Source organism: Meles meles, chromosome 19 (genome assembly GCF_922984935.1).
Source record: "Meles meles chromosome 19, mMelMel3.1 paternal haplotype, whole genome shotgun sequence".
In the NCBI taxonomy this organism is placed as follows: Eukaryota; Metazoa; Chordata; class Mammalia; order Carnivora; family Mustelidae; genus Meles; species Meles meles.
This window is the reverse complement of record NC_060084.1, coordinates 29,969,379-29,989,335: the sequence shown is the minus strand read 5'-3', so window position 1 is coordinate 29,989,335 and position 19,957 is coordinate 29,969,379. Positions and strand designations below refer to the sequence as shown.

General features: G+C 37.8%; 1 protein-coding gene across 9 annotated transcripts in view; it reads left to right on the top strand.

Moving 5' to 3' along the window:
* CHD9 (chromodomain helicase DNA binding protein 9) overlaps positions 1-19,957 on the top strand; it is a 223,333-nt gene that overhangs the window by 196,752 nt on the left and 6,624 nt on the right. For 5 of the 9 annotated variants that reach the window (XM_045987027.1, XM_045987026.1, XM_045987028.1 and 2 more), the window contains 8 exons: positions 853-1,761; positions 2,745-2,908; positions 3,613-3,885; positions 4,625-4,793; positions 11,086-11,225; positions 11,516-11,737; positions 15,510-15,638; positions 18,329-18,433. In XM_045987027.1, coding sequence (XP_045842983.1) covers positions 853-1,761; positions 2,745-2,908; positions 3,613-3,885; positions 4,625-4,793; positions 11,086-11,225; positions 11,516-11,737; positions 15,510-15,638; positions 18,329-18,433 — 2,111 coding nt within the window. The remainder of the gene's footprint in view (positions 1-852; positions 1,762-2,744; positions 2,909-3,612; positions 3,886-4,624; positions 4,794-11,085; positions 11,226-11,515; positions 11,738-15,509; positions 15,639-18,328; positions 18,434-19,957) is intronic. The other 4 variants (XM_045987030.1, XM_045987034.1, XM_045987031.1 and 1 more) reach the window with 3 other exon arrangements.

Sequence of the window (19,957 nt, the reverse complement as noted above, 5' to 3'; positions counted from 1 at the left end):
CTCAAATTCTTCACCCATTGACTTAAGGATCCATGATCCTTGTGTATAATAGTTTTTACTGTGGAATTCTGCTGCAAGCGAGGACTGTTGCTTCCGTTTCATCCGCTGTTCAATTACTTATTCATATCAGAATGGACTCAGATACTTATTCTGTCCTACAGGTTATAACCCAGTACTCTCATTATTTTGATGCTCAAATTGTATGAGCTCCTTTCAGTGACCCCTGCATTATTTCAACAAACCCTTATCTTTTGTTGAATATTTCTAAACTGCCAGTATCTCCACCCACAAAGATACAACCCCATCAGAAGGAAGAGCACAAGCTCTAATGTTGAAACTGAACCAGCTCAAGCCATTACTTCATATAGCATTTGACGATGTTCCTGCATTTCCCTCAAATTTTAAGAAAGCCTTTGGTGTTCCTGTGAGTTCTAATGCACTGAGTTACTTGGTGCAGCTAGGGATATGTGGACTTTGGTTTGTTTATGGGGTAGGATTTAACAGTTTTCATTTGTATTTATAAATGAGTTCAGGTAAGTGTTTTTCTCTTCGATTAAGACACAGAATAGTAAAGACAGCTCCTTGGGGATTTCTTAAATTCTTATATTCACATACTTCTTAAAAAATGTTATGTTTTACTTACTTTCAGAAGATCCAGTGTTACATATTATATGTATGGATTTTGGCACTTTTTAAAATTTCTATTTTTCCTCGTTTAAAAATATTAAAAAGAAATTCTAGAAACTACACAATGATACTGAGTAGAGGTACATTTTAGAAGTTGCATTATTTGTTCTAACTCCATAGCAAAGTGTTTTTGAGGTTAATGTTTTTGTTCTCATTTTAACATAGAATTGGTGGATCCAAATATTTTTATCCAGCCAATCACAGAAGAACGTGCTTCTAGGACTTTGTACCGTATTGAACTTCTAAGGAAAGTACGGGAACAGGCCCTCCGGCATCCACAACTGTTTGAACGCTTGAAGCTTTGCCATCCAAATCCAGACTTACCAGTCTGGTGGGAATGTGGCCCTCATGATAGGGACTTGCTCATTGGAGCTGCTAAACACGGGGTGAGCCGAACAGACTATCACATTCTTCGTGATCCTGAACTCTCCTTTATGGCAGCTCAAAGGAACTACAGTCAAAGTAAGATGGCTCATTCAAGGACTTCTACCCCACTTTTACAGCAATATCAAGTAGCACTTTCTGCTTCTCCTCTTACCTCTCTACCTAGGCTCCTAGATGCTAAAGGTATTATTCTAGAGGATATGAAAGTTAAAAGTGAAAATCTTAAAGAGGAGCCTCAGTCTTCTGAAGAAGAATCTATGTCTTCTGAGGAAACCAGGACACTAATAAAGTCTGAGCCTGTAAGTCCAAAGAACGGTGTTTTACCGCAGGCCACTGGAGACCAGAAATCTGGTGGAAAAGGTGAAACAGACAGACGCATGGTTGCAGCCAGAACAGAACCCCTAACTCCAAACCCAGCTTCTAAGAAACAGCGAGTCCACAAAAGAGGATCCGAATCTAGTTCTGAGTCTGACTCTGATTCTGAGAGATCATCCTGTTCTTCCAGATCATCTTCTTCCTCGTCTTCCTCCTCTTCTTGTTCCCACTCTCGATCAGGCTCTAGTTCTTCCTCATCCTCCTCTTGTTCTTCAGCATCGTCTTCATCCTCATCCTCATCCTCTTCCTCATCATCATCCTCTTCATCTTCATCAGAAGAAAGTGACAGTGAAGAAGAAGAAGTCCAAAAGCGAGGTATATGCATAAAGTGCTTTTGCTATTTTAAGACATTTCAAGTAAAAATGAAAAGCATTTGGTTCAGATAACTTAAGCTTGTTTAAAACTGTTGACTGCAATTTTACATGTCCGGCTTTGCTTAGAGAAGCACTAGTGAGAAGGAAACTAGCATGACTGGTACACACTCCCTATTCAGTATTCAGGGCATTGCAAAATGGGTTAGTCAAACAAATTAGGCATTTTACACACTAATCTTAGTTCTTTGTGATTACCTTCAATTTAGCGTTACTTTTTTTTTTTCTGAACAAGTTGATCAGTGAACAAATCGGGATTATGTTCTCTAACCGCCACCAGGATTTTTAAGTTAAGCAGTCAGACCAGCAAGAGTATCCTAGGCCCATTTGGCAACTCTCTACTCAGAGCAGTATGGGATAGGAACTACAGCTCGCCCCAGGGTTGTTTCAGGTGGCCCTCTCCTGAGTGTGCATGCCACAGCCCACAGTTCATGTGCAGGGAAATGAGTTGACATTGAGAGGGTGCAGGACCCAGAGTCCCTTGTAACAACTCTAGAGACTTAAGTCTCAAGGTGGCCACAAGGATATGCCCCATCTTAGGAATCCCCTCCTTAGAGAACGTCAGCACACCCATCTGGTATTTAAATGGTCCCCAGTCCAAATGCAATTGATTAGTCAGGAGTTTATCTCTTTCCAGCAAGCAGACCTACAGAGTTTACTGAAGGTCACATTTTCGTGCAGAAAGGGATGTTTTGTTAACCCTTTCCCCTCAAGTTCCTTAATGCCCTTATCTTGCTTGTGTGCTAATTTTTTTAAACAATGAATACTTAATTGTATTTTAGGTTAATTTTTCCTTTTTTTTTTTTTTACGATTTGTTTTGACTTCTTTTTCCTTTTTAAATATATCTGAATATTTATATAAGTTTTGAAAACTACATATAAACTTGTTTTATGCAGTCTTTTTGAAACAGTTATAATTGTTCTTAGCAGAAGGTACCCCTCACGTGAAAGCCTATGATGAAGAGAGTGTCGCGTCACTGAGCACTACCCAGGACGAGACCCAGGATAGTTTCCAGATGAACAATGGGACACCAGAGTCCGCTTACATCTTACAAGGGGGATACATGCTAGCAGCTTCATATTGGCCGAAGGTAAACGAATACTGTCCTGCTGGAAGAGGTCATTTTTTGAGTATTTTTCTTGTTGCTTTAATGGTAGATAACTCTTCTCATATGGAAAAATAGGTCACCATAAAACATAAGGCCACATTTTGGTGTTAGCATCGAAAGTATCAACTGCTGTCATCAAGTAAATAGGTGTACTTGAATGTGTATGTTTCTCAATCTAACCTTAGAATGTTTAGAATACAAGATAATGAACACTTGGGTTCACGTACAGGTTACGAAATAGGTGCTTTGAGCTGAGTCTCCTCGGAGGAATTTACCATAGTCATTGGTGACTTAGGAAAAAAGTTCACTTAGTACGCAGGCTTTCAGTTCAGGTTGGATTCATACAATTCTTTCAGTATGTGGCTAGACTAGAACAAGAGTACTTACCTGTAGGAGAACTCTGCTCTCATCTAGTTCTGAGTCGTTTGAACTTTTACAAGGAACCTGTATTGTATAGTTATAAAAATAACAGAAGACTATCTCTATCATAAATACTTTTATTAAACTCTGCTGGAAATTTGTACTTGAATTCTTACAGAATTATGATATTGGTGTGCAAATATGTATACATACCTAATGCGCGTATGTTGTACCAGGGTTAAATTCATCAAGGCCCTGAGCCATTTCGTCTCCAAAGGTCTGGCCTGATTGTTAAAATCACACTGTGATGTGGCATGCTCTTCCAGGACCGCGTGATGATCAACCGGCTAGACAGTATTTGTCAAACGGTGCTGAAAGGGAAGTGGCCTTCGGCTAGAAGAAGTTATGATGCCAACACAGTGGCTTCTTTCTATACCACAAAATTGCTGGACAGTCCTGGCGCAGCTACAGAATACAGTGAACCCAGTGTACCCACTCCCCCAGGTGCCGGTGTTAAAGAAGAACACGATCAGTCAACACAGATGTCAAAGGTGAAGAAGCATGTACGAGAAAAGGAGTTTACAGTGAAAATCAAAGACGTATGTTTATTTTTATTGCCCTAGGACCCGATTGCGATTACGTGTGCAGCATGCTTTTTCTGCAAGTGGCTGCCTGCTCTCACTCTTACTTTCTTCACATACTTGTTTTCTGGTATTTGGATTGTTTTCTTTTTGATATCCAGGTTATTAAACTTGAATATTCTACTAGAAGAATCGTCATTTAATATGTTTCTCTACCTATACTTCTGAACATAGTCCTTCTGCCAATCAAGAATGCTTTTCTTAAACAGTCTGACAAATTCTAATTGTTTTGGTTCTTTTATATAATGTTTAAATGGTATGTCAGTGCACTTCCTCTTTCAAACATTTAGCATGCCCTATTATCAGTAACATTTCATTTATCAGTATGATTTTTGAAGCTAAATGGATTACTCCGTGTCTAATACATGGGTAACATCCTCTGAAATGTCATTTGAATAATGTACTTAGAGATGTATGGCCAAAGCTGATCGTGTTATAAGGTACTAGTCACATGAACAGCTTTGTTTTGCTCAGACAAGTGTGTATAGTACCTGGATTTTTTTCTTTTAAGGTAGAAAACTTAATATTCATTATAGAAAAGAGTTGGGTTTTTTTTTCTTTAGTTGTTTTCTGAATAAGGAGAGAAGTTAAATGATGTTTTAGCATTTTTATTTCACTTTCTCTAAGTAAAAAAAATTCTCTTAACTAAAATGAGTTTTTTAATTGTTTCTTTATCAATAATGGTGTTTGTTAACAGGAAGGTGGTTTGAAGTTGACATTTCAGAAGCAAGGGCTTGCTCAGAAGAGACCACTGGACAGTGAAGACGGTGCTCTGGGACAGCAGCAGTATCTGACTCGGCTCCGGGAGCTGCAGAGCGCTTCAGAGACCAGCCTCGCCAATTTCCCCAAATCCACACCAGTATCAGGTGAGTGTGATGATGGTAACTGCCTCAGCATGAAATACTCCTGCTGTCATTTCCAGATGCTCTTTTATTTATTTCTGTTTCTGTGTGGAAGTATATAATATAATTTTAGATCTTTAGATCTTAATAAATACCTGTTGAGGTTTTTAATATAATATTTTAAAGCAGGGTGCAGCTTTGTTTTGGGGTCCTAAGTATTTGGCTGGAAATACTCTGTCAAGTTGTTTTATATTGATACAAGTTCAGATAGCATTTCAACATGAAAGCAGATAGTCAATGTAAAGGCAAACACCTAAATCACAAATTAGTGATGATTAGTAGAGGAAGTTAAAATGAGAAGTTCTAGAAAGACTTCAGTGATAGTGTAGTTCAATCATCTACAGGATACAGGAATTGTTATAACTAATCCCTGAAAGATAATCCTTCATTCTCATGGAATATTTGCAGGAAAAGATTGTGCTGACCTAAAACAGCCCTTTTTATTACTGGGCAGCTCGGATAATCACAGAATTCCTTCTTACTTGGAAGCAAATTCTGCCGGCAGTTGGTTTTTCTTAATGACCGAAATTCTGTCTTTATAAACGCATCGCAGAATCAGTCTATTCCCATGTCTCCATGATAGTCTTCACATTTTGAAAGCAATGATTGTATCTCCTCTCTCAAATTGGGACTGTCTCTCTTCCAACATTTTGACACTTTGAATCAACAGTTTTTATTAAATACCAAATTGGAACCATGAGTTGTGTGCTCTGTAGGCATTGAGGAATCAATAAGAAGCTTGTTTTATTGATCTTGGTGTAACGTGCTTTAATTTGTTTGTGTCCCTTTTATAAAATGTGGTATCAAAAAATTGAGAATTTTAGGGCGCCTGGGTGGCTCAGTGGGTTAAGCCTCTGCCTTCCACTCGGGTCATGATCTCAGGGTCCTGGGATCGAGTCCCACGTCAGGCTCTCTGCTCGGCGGGGAGCCTGCTTCCCCCTCTATCTCTGCCTGCTTTTTTGCCTACTTGTTATCTCTCTCTCTCTGTGTGTCACATAAATGAATAAATTCTTTAAAAAAAAAAAAAGAAAGAAAAATTGAGAATTTTATTCCTGATCAGCTGAATCTTTAAAAAAGTGCAAGTTGTTGATTAAAGCCCATTAATGACTTGAATTCCCATTATACCTTCCATATGCATAAGGCTAAATAGTTTGTTTCAGTATTCTGCTAAATCTGGTTGCCATGCAGTACTTGGAAACATTTCAGAACTCCTGTTGTGCATGTGCACGGTGTGTGGAATTCTAGGCCTGGGGAACATAATGCTTTATTATAAGTGTTAAATTGATAGCTATTCCCAATTGCTGCTACCGTGACTTTTTAATTATAAATCATAATTAAATTATAAATTAGTATCATCATCATTACTTTGGTCTCTTACAGATTCATTAACCATTCGTTGTAATTCTCCAGTTACTAGACTTTGAGAGATGCATAGCTGGCAGTTCAAATATGACCCAGCCCTGCTTCTGTCACTGAAGCGTAACTTCCCCAAACTGTGGTTTTCCTTGACGGTATCGTATTTAGGGAGCTCTGATTTTTTTAGAAAAGGGTGGGGGAAGTGCCTGGGTAACTCAATTGGTTAAGCATCTGCCTTTGGCTCAGGTCATGATCTCTGGGATCCAGCCCCACATCGGGCTCCCCGCTTCTCCCTCTGCCTCTGCCCCTGCTCCTATGCTTGAGCACATTCTCTCTCTCTCTCTTTCTCCTTCTCAAATAAATAAATAAAATCTTAAAACCAAAAAAGAGAGGAGAGTGTAGGAGGATGGGGTAAATGGGAGATGGGCATTAAGGAGGTAGTGAGCACTGGATATTAGATGCAATTGATGAATCACTGACCTCTGCCTCTGAAACTAATATACTGTATGTTCATTAGTTGAATGTAAATAAAATTCTAAAAAAAAAATAAGAAATACCACTGCTTGTACTCTGATACCACCATTATAAATGGGATTGACGCTTCCGTCATCTGAACATTTTACTGCTATTGCAGCTGAAGGTTGTATAGCCTTCACCTTCAAGTAACCCTTGGGTAGATAACATCATCGTTAATAGTATTAGCAATTATTGTAACACAGTCTGCAGCAAATCAAAATATTTAAAAGCCTTAAACATTTAAACCAGATAGAGTTATTATCTAAGTGTTACAGCTCATTCATCTTAATAATTGCAAATGTGAAATCTAGATTTGTCTTCCAACACAACTCTTAGGAAATCTGTTAACAATATTTTGCCTGCCTTTTCTTGTCTATGAAATGAGGCATTGGGGTAGGAGAGAGGTAGCCTTGTTGGGTGGGTTAAATAATATATGTAGAGTGGCTACTACGGAGCCTGGCACTTAATTAGATGCTAAACCGATGTTAAAATCTAAAACCTCACAGGTTTTAGAATTAGATACTGAATAAACGCTACTATTATAGCTATTAATATCCCAAAGCCGAAGCCCTTTTTACATTTAGGTGGATACCCTCTGAATTGTATCTGTAAGTTTCAAGTAAAGATACAAGTTGTCATGTAATTTAATTAATGAAGGGAATAGTAAAATAGCATTAAATTACAGTAGGACAAAACTAAAGAACCCATTCCAGAAACTGCCGAGGAAAGTGATCAGAAGATGGTGGTAGAGCCGCCACACAGCCTGGGGCTGAATTCCGTCATTTACCAGCTGTGACGTTGGGCTAGTAAAACTTAATGTTTCTGATCTCTTTTATAAAATAGGCTTAATAATACTCTTTGTTTTTGAAGATTTAAGAAAACATTTGTTAAACCTAGCTCAGTGTATGGCACCTAGTAGGCATTCAGCGAAAAGAAGCTATTTTTCGTATTGTTATAATTACATCTAAGATAAGTACAATACAGGCTTTATAGAATAGATAGGTTAAATTTTCCACTTTGGATTCTAGCTTAAAATAAATCAATAATGTTCCTAAAAATCACTCTCAGAAATAAGTCAAGGTAGCTGGGTTGTTTGTTTTTCGTTTTGTTGTTGTTGTTGTTGTTGTTTTAAGAATTTATTTGAGAGAAAGAGAGAGAGCCAGAAAGATCTGCATGAGAGGTGGGAAGAGAGAGAAGGAGGTTCCCTGCTGAGCAGGGAGCCCAACAGAGTCCATCCCCAGGACCCTGGGATTATGACCTGAGTCAAAACCAGAGTCAGACGCTTAAAAGACTAAGCCACCCAGGTGTCCCAGTAGCTGGATTTTTTTTTTTTAAGAAAAAAAAAATAAAGACATTGCGATGGTACCTAACTGGCCAAATAGAATATGTTTATGAATGGCCAAATAGGGTATGTTTATAAATGTACACTTTGGTATGTATGCAATTGTTTTTCCAGAAAGAATTATAGTAAGTACTTTTTTATATAACATTGGAATAGCAGTAAAGGGAAAGTAGAAAGTAAGTAAGACACGGTCTACCTTTCAGTTACTTGGTAGACCAAGACCTAAATGTTAGAATATTAGCCAAGATATTTAAAAAACAAGATAATATGCTTTGCTACACAGCACCTTATAGTTAAAAAGTACTGGAGAAGAGGGAAGTCACTACTGTGTAGAAACTTGGGCGAAGTCCTCTGGAAGAGGTAGAATTGAACAGGATCTATAAGAGGAAGGTCAGATAATGGAAAGTGACATTCATGGGAGAGGGGGGAGAGGAGCAGGGAACAGCCTGGACCAAAAGCTTAATAGTATGGCTTTGTGGTAAGACTGACCTAGCTAGTGTGTAAATTCCTACTGGAGGGAGATTTGTATGAAAGCAGAGCTGCTTAGAAAAGGTGAATCCACATTATAGACAACATGAAAACTGAGCTGGGACAGGAATTAGGGGTTGGAGGTCATGCAGGAAAGGGGCTGATGAAAGCCATCTCATTCATATTAGAATAAGAAACCACGAGAACGTCTTATAAAATAGAATGGTACATTTAAAAATGATACTTTGGGAAAGTTGGTTTATTACTATAGCTAAAATGTACTACAGTGAAAGTATTTTTAAATCATGTTTATAAAATCTGGTTATAATGAAATTCACTTTGTAGATAATGAAAACTTTCCTTTTTTTTTTTTTTTATGAAGTTATGTCACATTCCTAGGCAGAGGATCGTAGGGGAAGAGAGGGAAAAAATGAAAGAAGACAAAACCAGAGAGGGAGACAAACCATAAGAGACTGTTAATCTCAGGAAGCAAACTGAGGGTTGCTGGAGGGGAGGGGGCTGAGAGGTTAGGGTGGCTGGGTGATGGACACCGGGGAGGGGGATGTGCTGTGGTGAGCACTGTGAATTGTGTGAGACTGATGCATCACAGACCTGTACCCCTGAAACAAATAATACATTATATGTTAATAATTTTAAAAAGTAAGACTAAAATTAAAAAGTTATGTGACATTCCTATTGTGTTTTTATGTGCAAACATGGTTTTTAATCATTGTAACTAGCTATTCCTTACCATATGAATTAAGGTACCATTTTGAAACTGAGATGTGGAGAATATAAGTGGTATCCATAAGGTTACATGACCAGCCAAAGGGCAACTTCTTATTCAGGGATACACTGGACTTGCTCTAAAAATTCTCCTTTGTGGTGCCTGGTTGGCTCAGCATTAAGCATCTGCCTTTGGCTGAGCTCATGAACCCAAGGTCCTGGGCTTGAGCCCTGCCTCAGGCTCCCTGCTCTGCGGGAGGCCTGCTTCTCCCTCTCCTACTTCCCCTGCTTGTGTTTCTGCTCTCAATGTCTCTGTCTCTGTCAAGTAAGTAAATAGAATCTTTAATAAAATAATATAAAGGGAGTGACAATCAAATTTGTCTAAAAAATAAAAATTCTCCTTGAATGATTCAAAATGCATTTCTCACTATAAGCTGTGAAATGTTTTAAAGAAAAAAAAATCTCATCCTTAATAATTTCTTTTTTCTTAAGATTTATTTTATTTTATTTTTTCTAAAGATTTTGTTTATTTATTTGACAGACAGAGACCACAAGTAGGCAGAGAGGCAGGCAGAGAGAGAGGAGGAAGCAGGCTCCCCACTGAGCAAAGAGCCCGATGTGGGAGCCGATCCCAGAACCCTGGGATCATAACCCGAGCCGAAGGCAGAGGCTCTAACCCACTGAGCCACCCAGGCGCCCCAAGATTTGTTTATTTATTTATTTTAAAGATTCTACTTATTTATTTATTTATTTATTTATTTGACAGAGAGAAACAGCGAGAGAGGGAACACAAGCAGGGGAAGAGGGAGAAGCTGGCCTCCTGCAGAGCAGGGAGCCCGATATGATGCTCAGTCCCAGGACCCTGGGATCATGACCTGAATTAAGCAGATGCTTAATGACTGAGCCACCCCGACACCCCAGGATTTATTTATTTTAGAGAGAGAGACAGCAGTGGGGAGGGTCAAAGGGAGAGGGAGATATTGTCTTAAGCAGACTCAATGCTGAGCACAGAGTCTTACGTGGAGGCCCAATCTCATGACCCTGAGATCACAACCCGAGCCAAAACCAAGAGTCGGAGCATAACCAGATCTGCGAGCCAGGCACCCCAATATTTTCTTTTAATAAGAGAATTGTAGATTATGTACTTCTTGAGAACAGGAACTGCATTTACCCATCTTTGAACCATCATAGTATCATTCATACCTCTTAGACGCATTTTCATTGAGTCTACTGAAATTAGGAATCATAAAGGTCAGTTTGACTTAGCAACTAAAAAGTTAGTGGTGATCTTAAAATACCTTCAGTTGGCTGGCATGGGAATGGACTATGGGACATTGAAAAATGCACTGGTCATGAAGAAAAGAAGCACGACAAAGACCAACCTTTCAAAAGTTTTGAAAGTTATAAAAAGGCTGAAAGAGGTTTATTTTTTATTTGAGTTAGGCCATGTCTTTAAGTTGAGGAGAAGACTCTAAAATAAAATATCTTGGCACAAGAAAGTAAAGATAGTTGAAAAAACAAGCTTTCAGAAAAGGTAGGAATTAATGGATTCAAAGAAAAAGGAAGGATTTGTCTTTTTATATGAGAAAGACAGTGCTTCTTCCTCTAAAAGGGAAAGATAAGATGTGTGAATATCAGGGTAAAAAATTTGAAGAGACAAGTCAAAAAGTTATTTATAGTTCTCTGAGTTTTTAAATGAGGAATGGGGGTGTATTTAGCCCCAAAATTGCTGGACTTAGGATCTGTAAAATAAGGACTAACACTTTCATATATTTAGAAAAATAAGTACTTTTAATTTGCTTAAGATCTAAATTTTGATCATTATTTTGCATGTTTTTATTTGATTAGGTACTTCCATTCAGTCAACTCTTGGTGCCAATGGCGTTAGATTAGACAACCAGCCTATAGTCAAAAAAAGGCGGGGAAGGAGGAAGAATGTAGAAGGTGTTGACATCCTCTTTTTTAACAGAAATAAACCACCTAACCATGTAAGTAAAAAGTACTGATCTTTGAGTCCAAAATATGTAAATATACATATTGCTATTTTACGAATGTCTTAGAGGGTAAAAATATTAATTAGGAAATTAGAGTGTACTTCTAGATTATATCTCAGAGGAATCTAGCACAGGCCAAGATTCATGAAAATTTTAAACTTGGAAAATTCATCAGAATTTTAAACAGCTTACTTTTTTCCTTTTCAAAAAGATTTTCTTTACTGGACCAAAAATCGAATGATAAAGCATAGAAATAAAATTTTCACTTGGTTGTTTCTCTCCAGGTTACTTTGGGCTTAACCACCTCACAGATTTCTACAGGGATGACTCCAGCACTGTCCTACACTCAACCTCAAGGAATTCCTGATACGGAAAGTCCAGTTCCAGTCATTAACCTCAAAGACGGGACAAGACTTGCAGGCGATGATGCGCCAAAGAGAAAGGATTTGGAAAAATGGCTTAAGGAGCACCCAGGTTATGTGGAAGATTTAGGAGCTTTTATTCCTGTAGGTGATACCTTATAGATCTTGGTATATTTTATTTCTGTGGTTTATCAGATCCGTAATGGTGAAGGATACGTTTTTACCCACTTATGTAAATATGTGTTCTGCCCAAGGGCAAGGAAAATAAGCAGAAAAAAATAATGACCATTTTTTCCCCCGATACAACACGGTGCCGTTTCCATTTTTCCATCCTGCATTTAATAATGAAAATTATCTCCAATATACAGAGTACTATGTGAGACCCAGTGTAGGTTATAAAGGTATAAAATTTCTAGTCCTTTTCCTCAGGGACTTCACTTTAAAATACCAGTGATACCAGTGATCATATTAAACATTTATTGAGATTTAACTGTGTGCCTGGCATTATACTTAGCACTAACATACATTATCTCATTTAACACTCCTAACACCTGTATCAGAATGGCATAATTATAACTATTTTCTGGACAAATTAAAACACCAGAATTGGAAGTAAGTAGTCCAGGGCACAGTCTGAGCTCCAGTGTCCGAACTACTACTCGTAAGCTCTTCTTCAAGCTGCAGTGGTACTGCTGTTGTGTCTCTGCAGACGCACACTGAGTTGACTCTCATCAGAGCGAGAGTTGTTTTAGCTCATTTGCATTTTTTGTCTCCTGAGATACTCTGTGCTCACTGTCTCACAGGCATCTGACTTTCTTACTCACAGAAATCTGTCATTGCATTTTGCAGTACTTTACTGTCAGGTGCTGATGTACCAAATTCGCATCAGATCCCCCAGACAGTGCAGGTAGCGGGCCTGTTGTATCTGCCTTCATTAGAACGGAGAACCCAGCGCAGCTGTCTAGTACTCTGTGCGCTTCTGAAGGACGATATCCTATTCACCTTTGTATCCCCGGGACTTAGTGCATAATTCCTGATCCACAGGATAGTGTCTAGCTCCCTATAAACATTTACTGAGCCAATGAGTGAAAGTCCTTTGAAGACTAAAAACTACTGTATAAAGGTAAAGTTGTTATTTTATTAACAGAAAAATATTACCTTGTTACTTTTTTACATAAAGGAACCACAAAAGCTCCACACTCCAGTCCCTACAGTGGTCTTTGTGTCTGTGATATGTACTTTGTCTAGAATTTTACGTCGCTATTATTGGTATCAGGAAATAACCTGGTAATCTACAAAAGACTGCCTCAGGCTTGGCATTCAGATGCTTTTCATATCCCTAGTCTTCTCTAAGGATGCCACTAATTCTCAAATCTTAAATACTTTTGATTTTTTAAAAAAACAAAGCTTTTATAATTATGAGGGGAGGAGTTTTCGCTAAATATGATGGGTAAGCATAGAATGAATACTGCAATTCTAACAGTAATGAGAATCATTAGTTTAACCCTGTAACTTAACATGTTAGAAAATAACATTTTATTCAGTCAGTAGATTTGTATTGAGTAACTACTGAGTGCTAGTTCTTCTTTTAAGGATGGAGGATAAAACCACAAACGATAGAAAGTTCTTGCCCTTGTGGTACTTCCACTGTAATCTGTGGGGTTTCTCCTGTCTTTCTCTCATCACTGCAAAGGAATCTTTTTATTAATTTTTTAAACTTAAAAGTCATTCATCATTTTTACTGCAAATAAACCTTTTGTCATAATTTTTTAGGTAATATTATATAATATTAAGATTTTATAAAACAGCATTTGTTGGATAATACAAGATGATTGGTTTTGGTTTCTGAAGGATATCTCACATTAATGATTTCTTAGCTCTTACACTCTGTTGTATCTATAGCTAAATAATTATAACATATAGATATATAATAGCGGGGTTATATATAGAGTACTGTGGAAACATATAAAAGAGTAATGAGTGATTCTGCCTAGGCAAAGTATCTGGGGAAATGTGGAAAGAAGGTAGAGATGAGTCATGTCTATGACTGATGGATGATAAAGAATAAGTAGGCATTTGACCAGGGTAACACAAGAGAAGGATATTCTAAGCATTATAAAATGAGTATGAACGTTAAAAAGGATAGGACTCTAAGGCATATTCATGAAAGAGCTGCCAGTCTGGTATTGCAGGGTATGTGAGGGAATCTGTGGGGTAATAGTAACAGGATAGAAAAGGTGAATTGAGGTCCAGGCTGTGAAGGGATGGGTCTGTCATGCTGAAGAGTTTGAGCATTCCTCTCCTGCATTGTTCTCATTGGTCGGAAATCAAGCCCTGCTTTGTTAAATGATAAAGGTAAGCAGCATGGTTTGATGGAAAGAGTTTCATTACCAGATACTACCACTTGCTAGTTGCATGACCTCGACGAAGGTAACCTCTCGAAGCCTTGGTTCCCATTCGTAAAATATAAGAATATCTTTTAATATCGTGACAATTACTTGAGGAGAGATAAGAAAGACTATTAGTGAGACGAAGAGAAGAGAAAAGCCACAACTGGCACAAACATGGATTGTATCAGCGCAGAAAAATATCTGATGTTTCAGATGAAATTTATCAGGAGAAAAAGTGAAGAACTGTACAATTTTGAGGAGGCTGCTCCAGCGCTATTGGTAACTCCTTCAGACAATGCCAGGAACACAGGGATCTGTAAGAGTGTTTAAGGAAAGACCTCATTTCAGGAGCCAGAATGCACACAGACGGATGGTGTTTCAATCATATGATGGCCTTGAATATGTTTTCAAATACGTAGTTTGAGGAAAAGATTTATATAATATTTCTTAAAGTCATATTTAATATTTTTATTAGACAGTTGACCCTTGAACAACACTTGGGCTTGAATTGTGTGGGTCCACTTTTACGTGGATTTTTTGTTTGTTTGTTTTAAGTTTATTTATTTATTTTTTCAGCGTAACAGTATTCATTGTTTTTGCACAACACCCAGTGCTCCATGTAATACGTGCCCTCCCTATTACCCACCACCTGGTTCCCCCCAACCTCCCACCCCTGCCCCTTCAAAACCCTCAGGTTGTTTTTCAGAGTCCATAGTCTCTTATGGTTCGCCTCCCCTTCCAATTTCCCTCAACTTCTTTCTCCTCTCCATCTCCCAATGTCCTCCATGTCATTTGTTATGCTCCACAAATAAGTGAAACCGTATGATACTTGCTTGACTCTCTCTGCTTGACTTATTTCACTCAACATAATCCCTTCCAGTCCCGTCCATGTTGCTACAAAAGTTGGGTATTCATTTATGTGGATTTTTTACAGTATGGTACTGAGAATGTATTTTCTCTTCAGTATGATTTTCTTAATAACATTTTCTTTTCTTGAACCTACTTTGTACAAGTAGGTTCAACAACTTAATACTTTGTTGTAAGAATACAGGATATAATATAAATATAACATGCTAAATATGTGTTAATCAACTGTTGATAGATCAGAAAGGCTTCTGGTCAACAGTAGGCTATTATCGGTTACGTTTGGGGGAATCAAGAGTTATATGTGGATTTTCGACTATGCAGGGACAGTACCCCTAATCCCCATGTTGTTTAAGGTCAACTGTGTTAAATATAAAAATATTTAAAGTTTAAGTATTTTTAAAGTGTAATGGGTAAATTCTTTAATATATATGTATGTATATATTATATACTAAAGGTAAAATATGTGTATAATATATATTATCTTCAGTGTATAATAAATATGTATCTTCAGTGTATAATATATATTATATGCATCTTCAGTGTATAATATATGTTATATGCATCTTCAGTATTATAAAATTAAATTACTTGAATCAGCTCTTTTGCACTGTTTGCACAAGTAAAGATTTTAAAGCTGTTTCTTTGCTTATATGTTTTAGAGAGTGCAGCTCCATGAAGGGAGGCCCAAACAAAAAAGGCATCGTTGCAGAAACCCTAATAAACTCGATGTTAATAGTCTTACTGGAGACGAACGTGTTCAGCTGATTAACAGAAGAAATGCCAGGAAGGTATGTGTATATTTATTGTTAATCGTTTATAAACAGACCTGGAGATGGGTTAAAACTAGCAGATTTGTGGGAAAAGACATGGACTATAATTTTATGCAATCTAATTTCAATTCCCACATCTTTGGCTAAGCCATGGGATAAAACAAGTCACTTGACACATCTGCGCATAAGCCATGTGACATTGCCCAAGGGCCTGACATCCAAAGTAGCGGCTCTCAGCACGGGGCAATTTTGTCTTGCAGGGACATTTGGCAATGTCTGGAGGTGCTAGCTTGGGAGGTGGGGAGGTGGCAGGCAGGGGAAGGATGCTATTGGCATCCAGCAGGTAGAGGCCAGGATGCTGCTGAACTTTCTACAGCACATAAGACAGTCCCTCACAACACCCACCCAGAAAGGCCACGCTGCAGAGGGCGAGAAACTGATGAGACAGCCACCATTCTCATCAGGCCGTCATAGATTACATTTTCATCACTGAAATTTCCCATCAGATGGCCATAAAGTATCTTGTTCCTTTAAATGAGCCTATTACATAATTTTCTGGGGCACCCTGGTGGCTCACTGAGTTAAGCCACTGCCTTCGGCTCAGGTCATGATCTCAGGGTCCTGGGATCAAGCCCCGCATCAGGTTCTCTGCTCAGCAGGGAGCCTGCTTCCTCCTCTCTCTCTCTCTGCCTGCCTCTCTGCCTACTTGTGATCTCTGTCAAATAAATAAATAAAATCCTAAAATAAATAAATAAATGAGCCTATTACATAATTTTCTGACAGATGAAAATAAAATGTCTTAAACAAAGTTACCTTATAGAATAAAGGCAATGCTGGGTTTATCTTACTGCTTTTTTGACTGATGAATGATAAGAGTCCGAATTCTATTTCTAAATTCTATTTCTAAACCAAATGTGGGTCACCAATTGTTTCCCCAAATTGTTTTTGTTTACGGATTAGTAGATGTCTCCTTCACCTCAAAAGTAAATGATAGAACACTTAACGGCACCCTTCTGTAGGCCTATAGCTCTGATATTTTTATTCTGTTTTTTATGCAGATAAGCATGCAACAAAATAAAATTAAAAAGAGAAAAAGATGGCCTCAGAGCAAGAACAGCAAATTTCTCATTGAGTTCCTTCACTCACAAATCAGTTTTCCTTAACAGCTGTTTTAATATTGTTATGTGCACTAGCTCATTAAAATTAATACTGATTTTCCCCCAGTTTATAGAGCTAATTCAGCGTTTGTTTGTACTTTAAAATGATGTCATAAGGAGCTTAAGGAAAAGACAAGATGACATTTTAGTAGCATTTTACTTAATTTTGTGATTATATATAGATGGTGTTACAAATCTTAGCATTTCATCTTCTAACAAAAGTTAGCATTACTGGGTAGGAATAAATTAGTCTTAGCCAGTTTTAAGGAAATGGAACAATTTTGTGTTTTTATTTATTAGATATTAAACACTCCTAATTTTATCTAATTGTTATAACCTGACAAGGGGTCTAGTCATCTCCCGTAATTTGTATTATTTATTGTTCTGAGTCTGTAGCACACAGGCTTAAGGATTGAAAACAATCTACCTGCTGAATCCCCATACACCACCCAGAGGGCCTCCGCTTACACTGGAGCTTAGTAAAGGGGGTAACGAAAAGGAGAAGGCAATAGAAACTAAGTAAAGACTATAGAAAATATTAGAAAAGAGTGCTTTAGGTATGAAACTATAGATACCTGTAACTTCTAGGTAGTATAGCCATATTAAAGTCCTGTCTGTATTCTACCAAGAGATAGTATATGTTCAGAGAGGTATGGAAAGACGAATTACCTTTAGACACCAAAGGAACATTAAGTTGGTAGATCCAAATCATTGAAGTTTCAAAATATTTTGTTTTCATGTCCTACTAATTATTATATGTAGTTTTAAATTTTTTTCATATTGTGATTAGTTGGCTGTATCACTATTCACATTCATGAGATGTGTTTATTTTTATACTTCACGGTTTTAATTTACATAATAGGTAAGAGTATGAGTATGTGGGACCTGAGTTTGAAAGCTGGCCCTAATGCTTACTAGCTGGCTTTAGGTGACTTATATAACTTCTCTGAGGCTTAATTCCTTCATTTGAAAAACAGAAATAATACTCTCTCAAAGGATATAGTGAGAACTAAATAAATGTACATACTGAAAGTTCTTAGCATGATACTTGGCATATAATAAGAAGAAGGAGAACTTATTATTCGTTCGCACCAGACGCTGTGCCACGGCACTTGAATTGGTTTCGTTGTTATCCTTATAAAACCCTATGAGGGAAGTGTTGTTGTAATCCCCTTTTTATAGATCAGAAAATGGAGGCTCAACGAGATTTACTGATTTGCCCAATTCCAGTAGCTGGTAAGTCTGACTCTAGAGGGCACATGCTCTTAACGAGGCTGTATGACCTATCCAGCATAGCAAGTGCACAGGACAGTGGTTATTCGTTTTACTATTTTAGTTACTTAAAGCATTTAAAATTTACATACCACGTGTCTGTACGGTGTATCAGCAATGCCTTTGGCATGTGGTAGTCCTTTTTAATATAGTAGATAACGTCAAAGGTAATTCAAGAAACACATGTGTCTTAAACTCTGTATAGCACAGAATAAAAGCAAGAAATGTCTTCGTATTTAATAGTATTTTTAAGTGTCTAACAGTCTTTTTCATTTACAGGTTGGAGGTGCATTTGCTCCCCCTTTGAAAGATTTATGTAGATTCCTGAAAGAAAATTCGGAATACGGAGTAGCTCCTGAATGGGGAGATGTTGTTAAGCAGTCTGTGAGTAATTTCATAAATACTAATTCACACATCATCTTAAAAATTAGACGCCATTTAGTCAGACTGAGAAAGATACCATACGATTCCACTCATAAGTGGAATCTAAAACCGAAAACAAAACAAACAAAAAGCAGACTCCAATCTATAAATACGGAGAATAAACTGATGGTTGCCAGAGGGGAGGTGGGTTGGGAGATGGGCAGAATGGATGAAGGGGAAAGAGCGGTACAGGCTTCCAGTTATGGAATGAATAAATCACGGAAATAAAAGGCAGAGCATAAGGACTACAGTCGCTGGCACTGACTAGCGATGTAATGAGACAGGTGGGAGCTACACTTCCGGTGAACACAACAGACTGTGTAAACCTGTCGAATCACTAAGTTGTACGCCTGAAACTAATGTAACATTGGGTGTCAGCTATACTCAAAAAAGAGGATTAGCTGCCATTTAATGATACCAGAGATGGAGTTTTTTATTAAGAATTAGCAACATTGTGTAAACATGTGCCAATGTTTTAGTTCACAGTTTTTTTATTTTGCAGTACACATCACAAATTTCTCAGATGTTTGTTGAGTTAGAATGCAGGATCAATATATACTGATCATTAATCTGTTTTTATTTTAACGGCTAAGATAACTCTTTGAGCAAGGCCACAAAGATTAACCAAAGATGTGGGGAAAGAGACATGTAAGGATATTCATCATAGTATAATAGTAACAAATTGGGGATATATTAATGGTCCATCCATATATTGGAAAACTATACAACTGGCAAAAATTATATCTTAGAAGAACATCCAGTGACAAGGGAGGAAGAGGTCACGGTGTGTTAAATGGAGTAGTAATGAAGCCCTTGGAAAAGCCAAGCCCGACCATGTGGTAAATGCTGAATAAAGAGTAGCTATTATTTCCACAAGTGTCCAAATGAAAAGGACAGGCTATAAAACTATGTTCATTTTGATTCTATTTACTTTAGAGATGGAAATGGGGAGAATTGTAGAGTCTGTATATATGAACAAGGGAGAAATGAAATACACACCCTAAAATATTAGCAATGGTTTTCTCTGGTGAAATTACCGATGATTTTTTCCCCTTGTATATTTGTTGTTGTTGTTGTTATTTTCTGCAGTGAACCCTAATGCTTTTGTGAAGAAAACAAATAAGTTGATCAATTCAAAACAAAATTTTAAAATAGTACCATGAGAGTCTTTGAAACTGCCATCTAGGGGCACCTGGCTGGCTCAGTCGGTAGACGATGCAACTCTTAACCTCAGGGTTGTGAGTTCAGCTCCACATTGGGCGTGGAGCCTACTTAAAAAAAAAAAGAGAGAGAGAGAGAGAGAGAGGTATTGCTCTGCTCTGCAGTGGGGTCACAAATGGTGGTCACTAGACACATGCAGCTGTTGAGCGTTTGAGATGTGCTGCCTGAATGAGGTTGTCTAAGAAATTAGAACACTGGTTTGGGATCTGGGGGGTTTTTTGACACACAGTGTTACATTAGTTTCAGGTGTACAGCACAGGGATT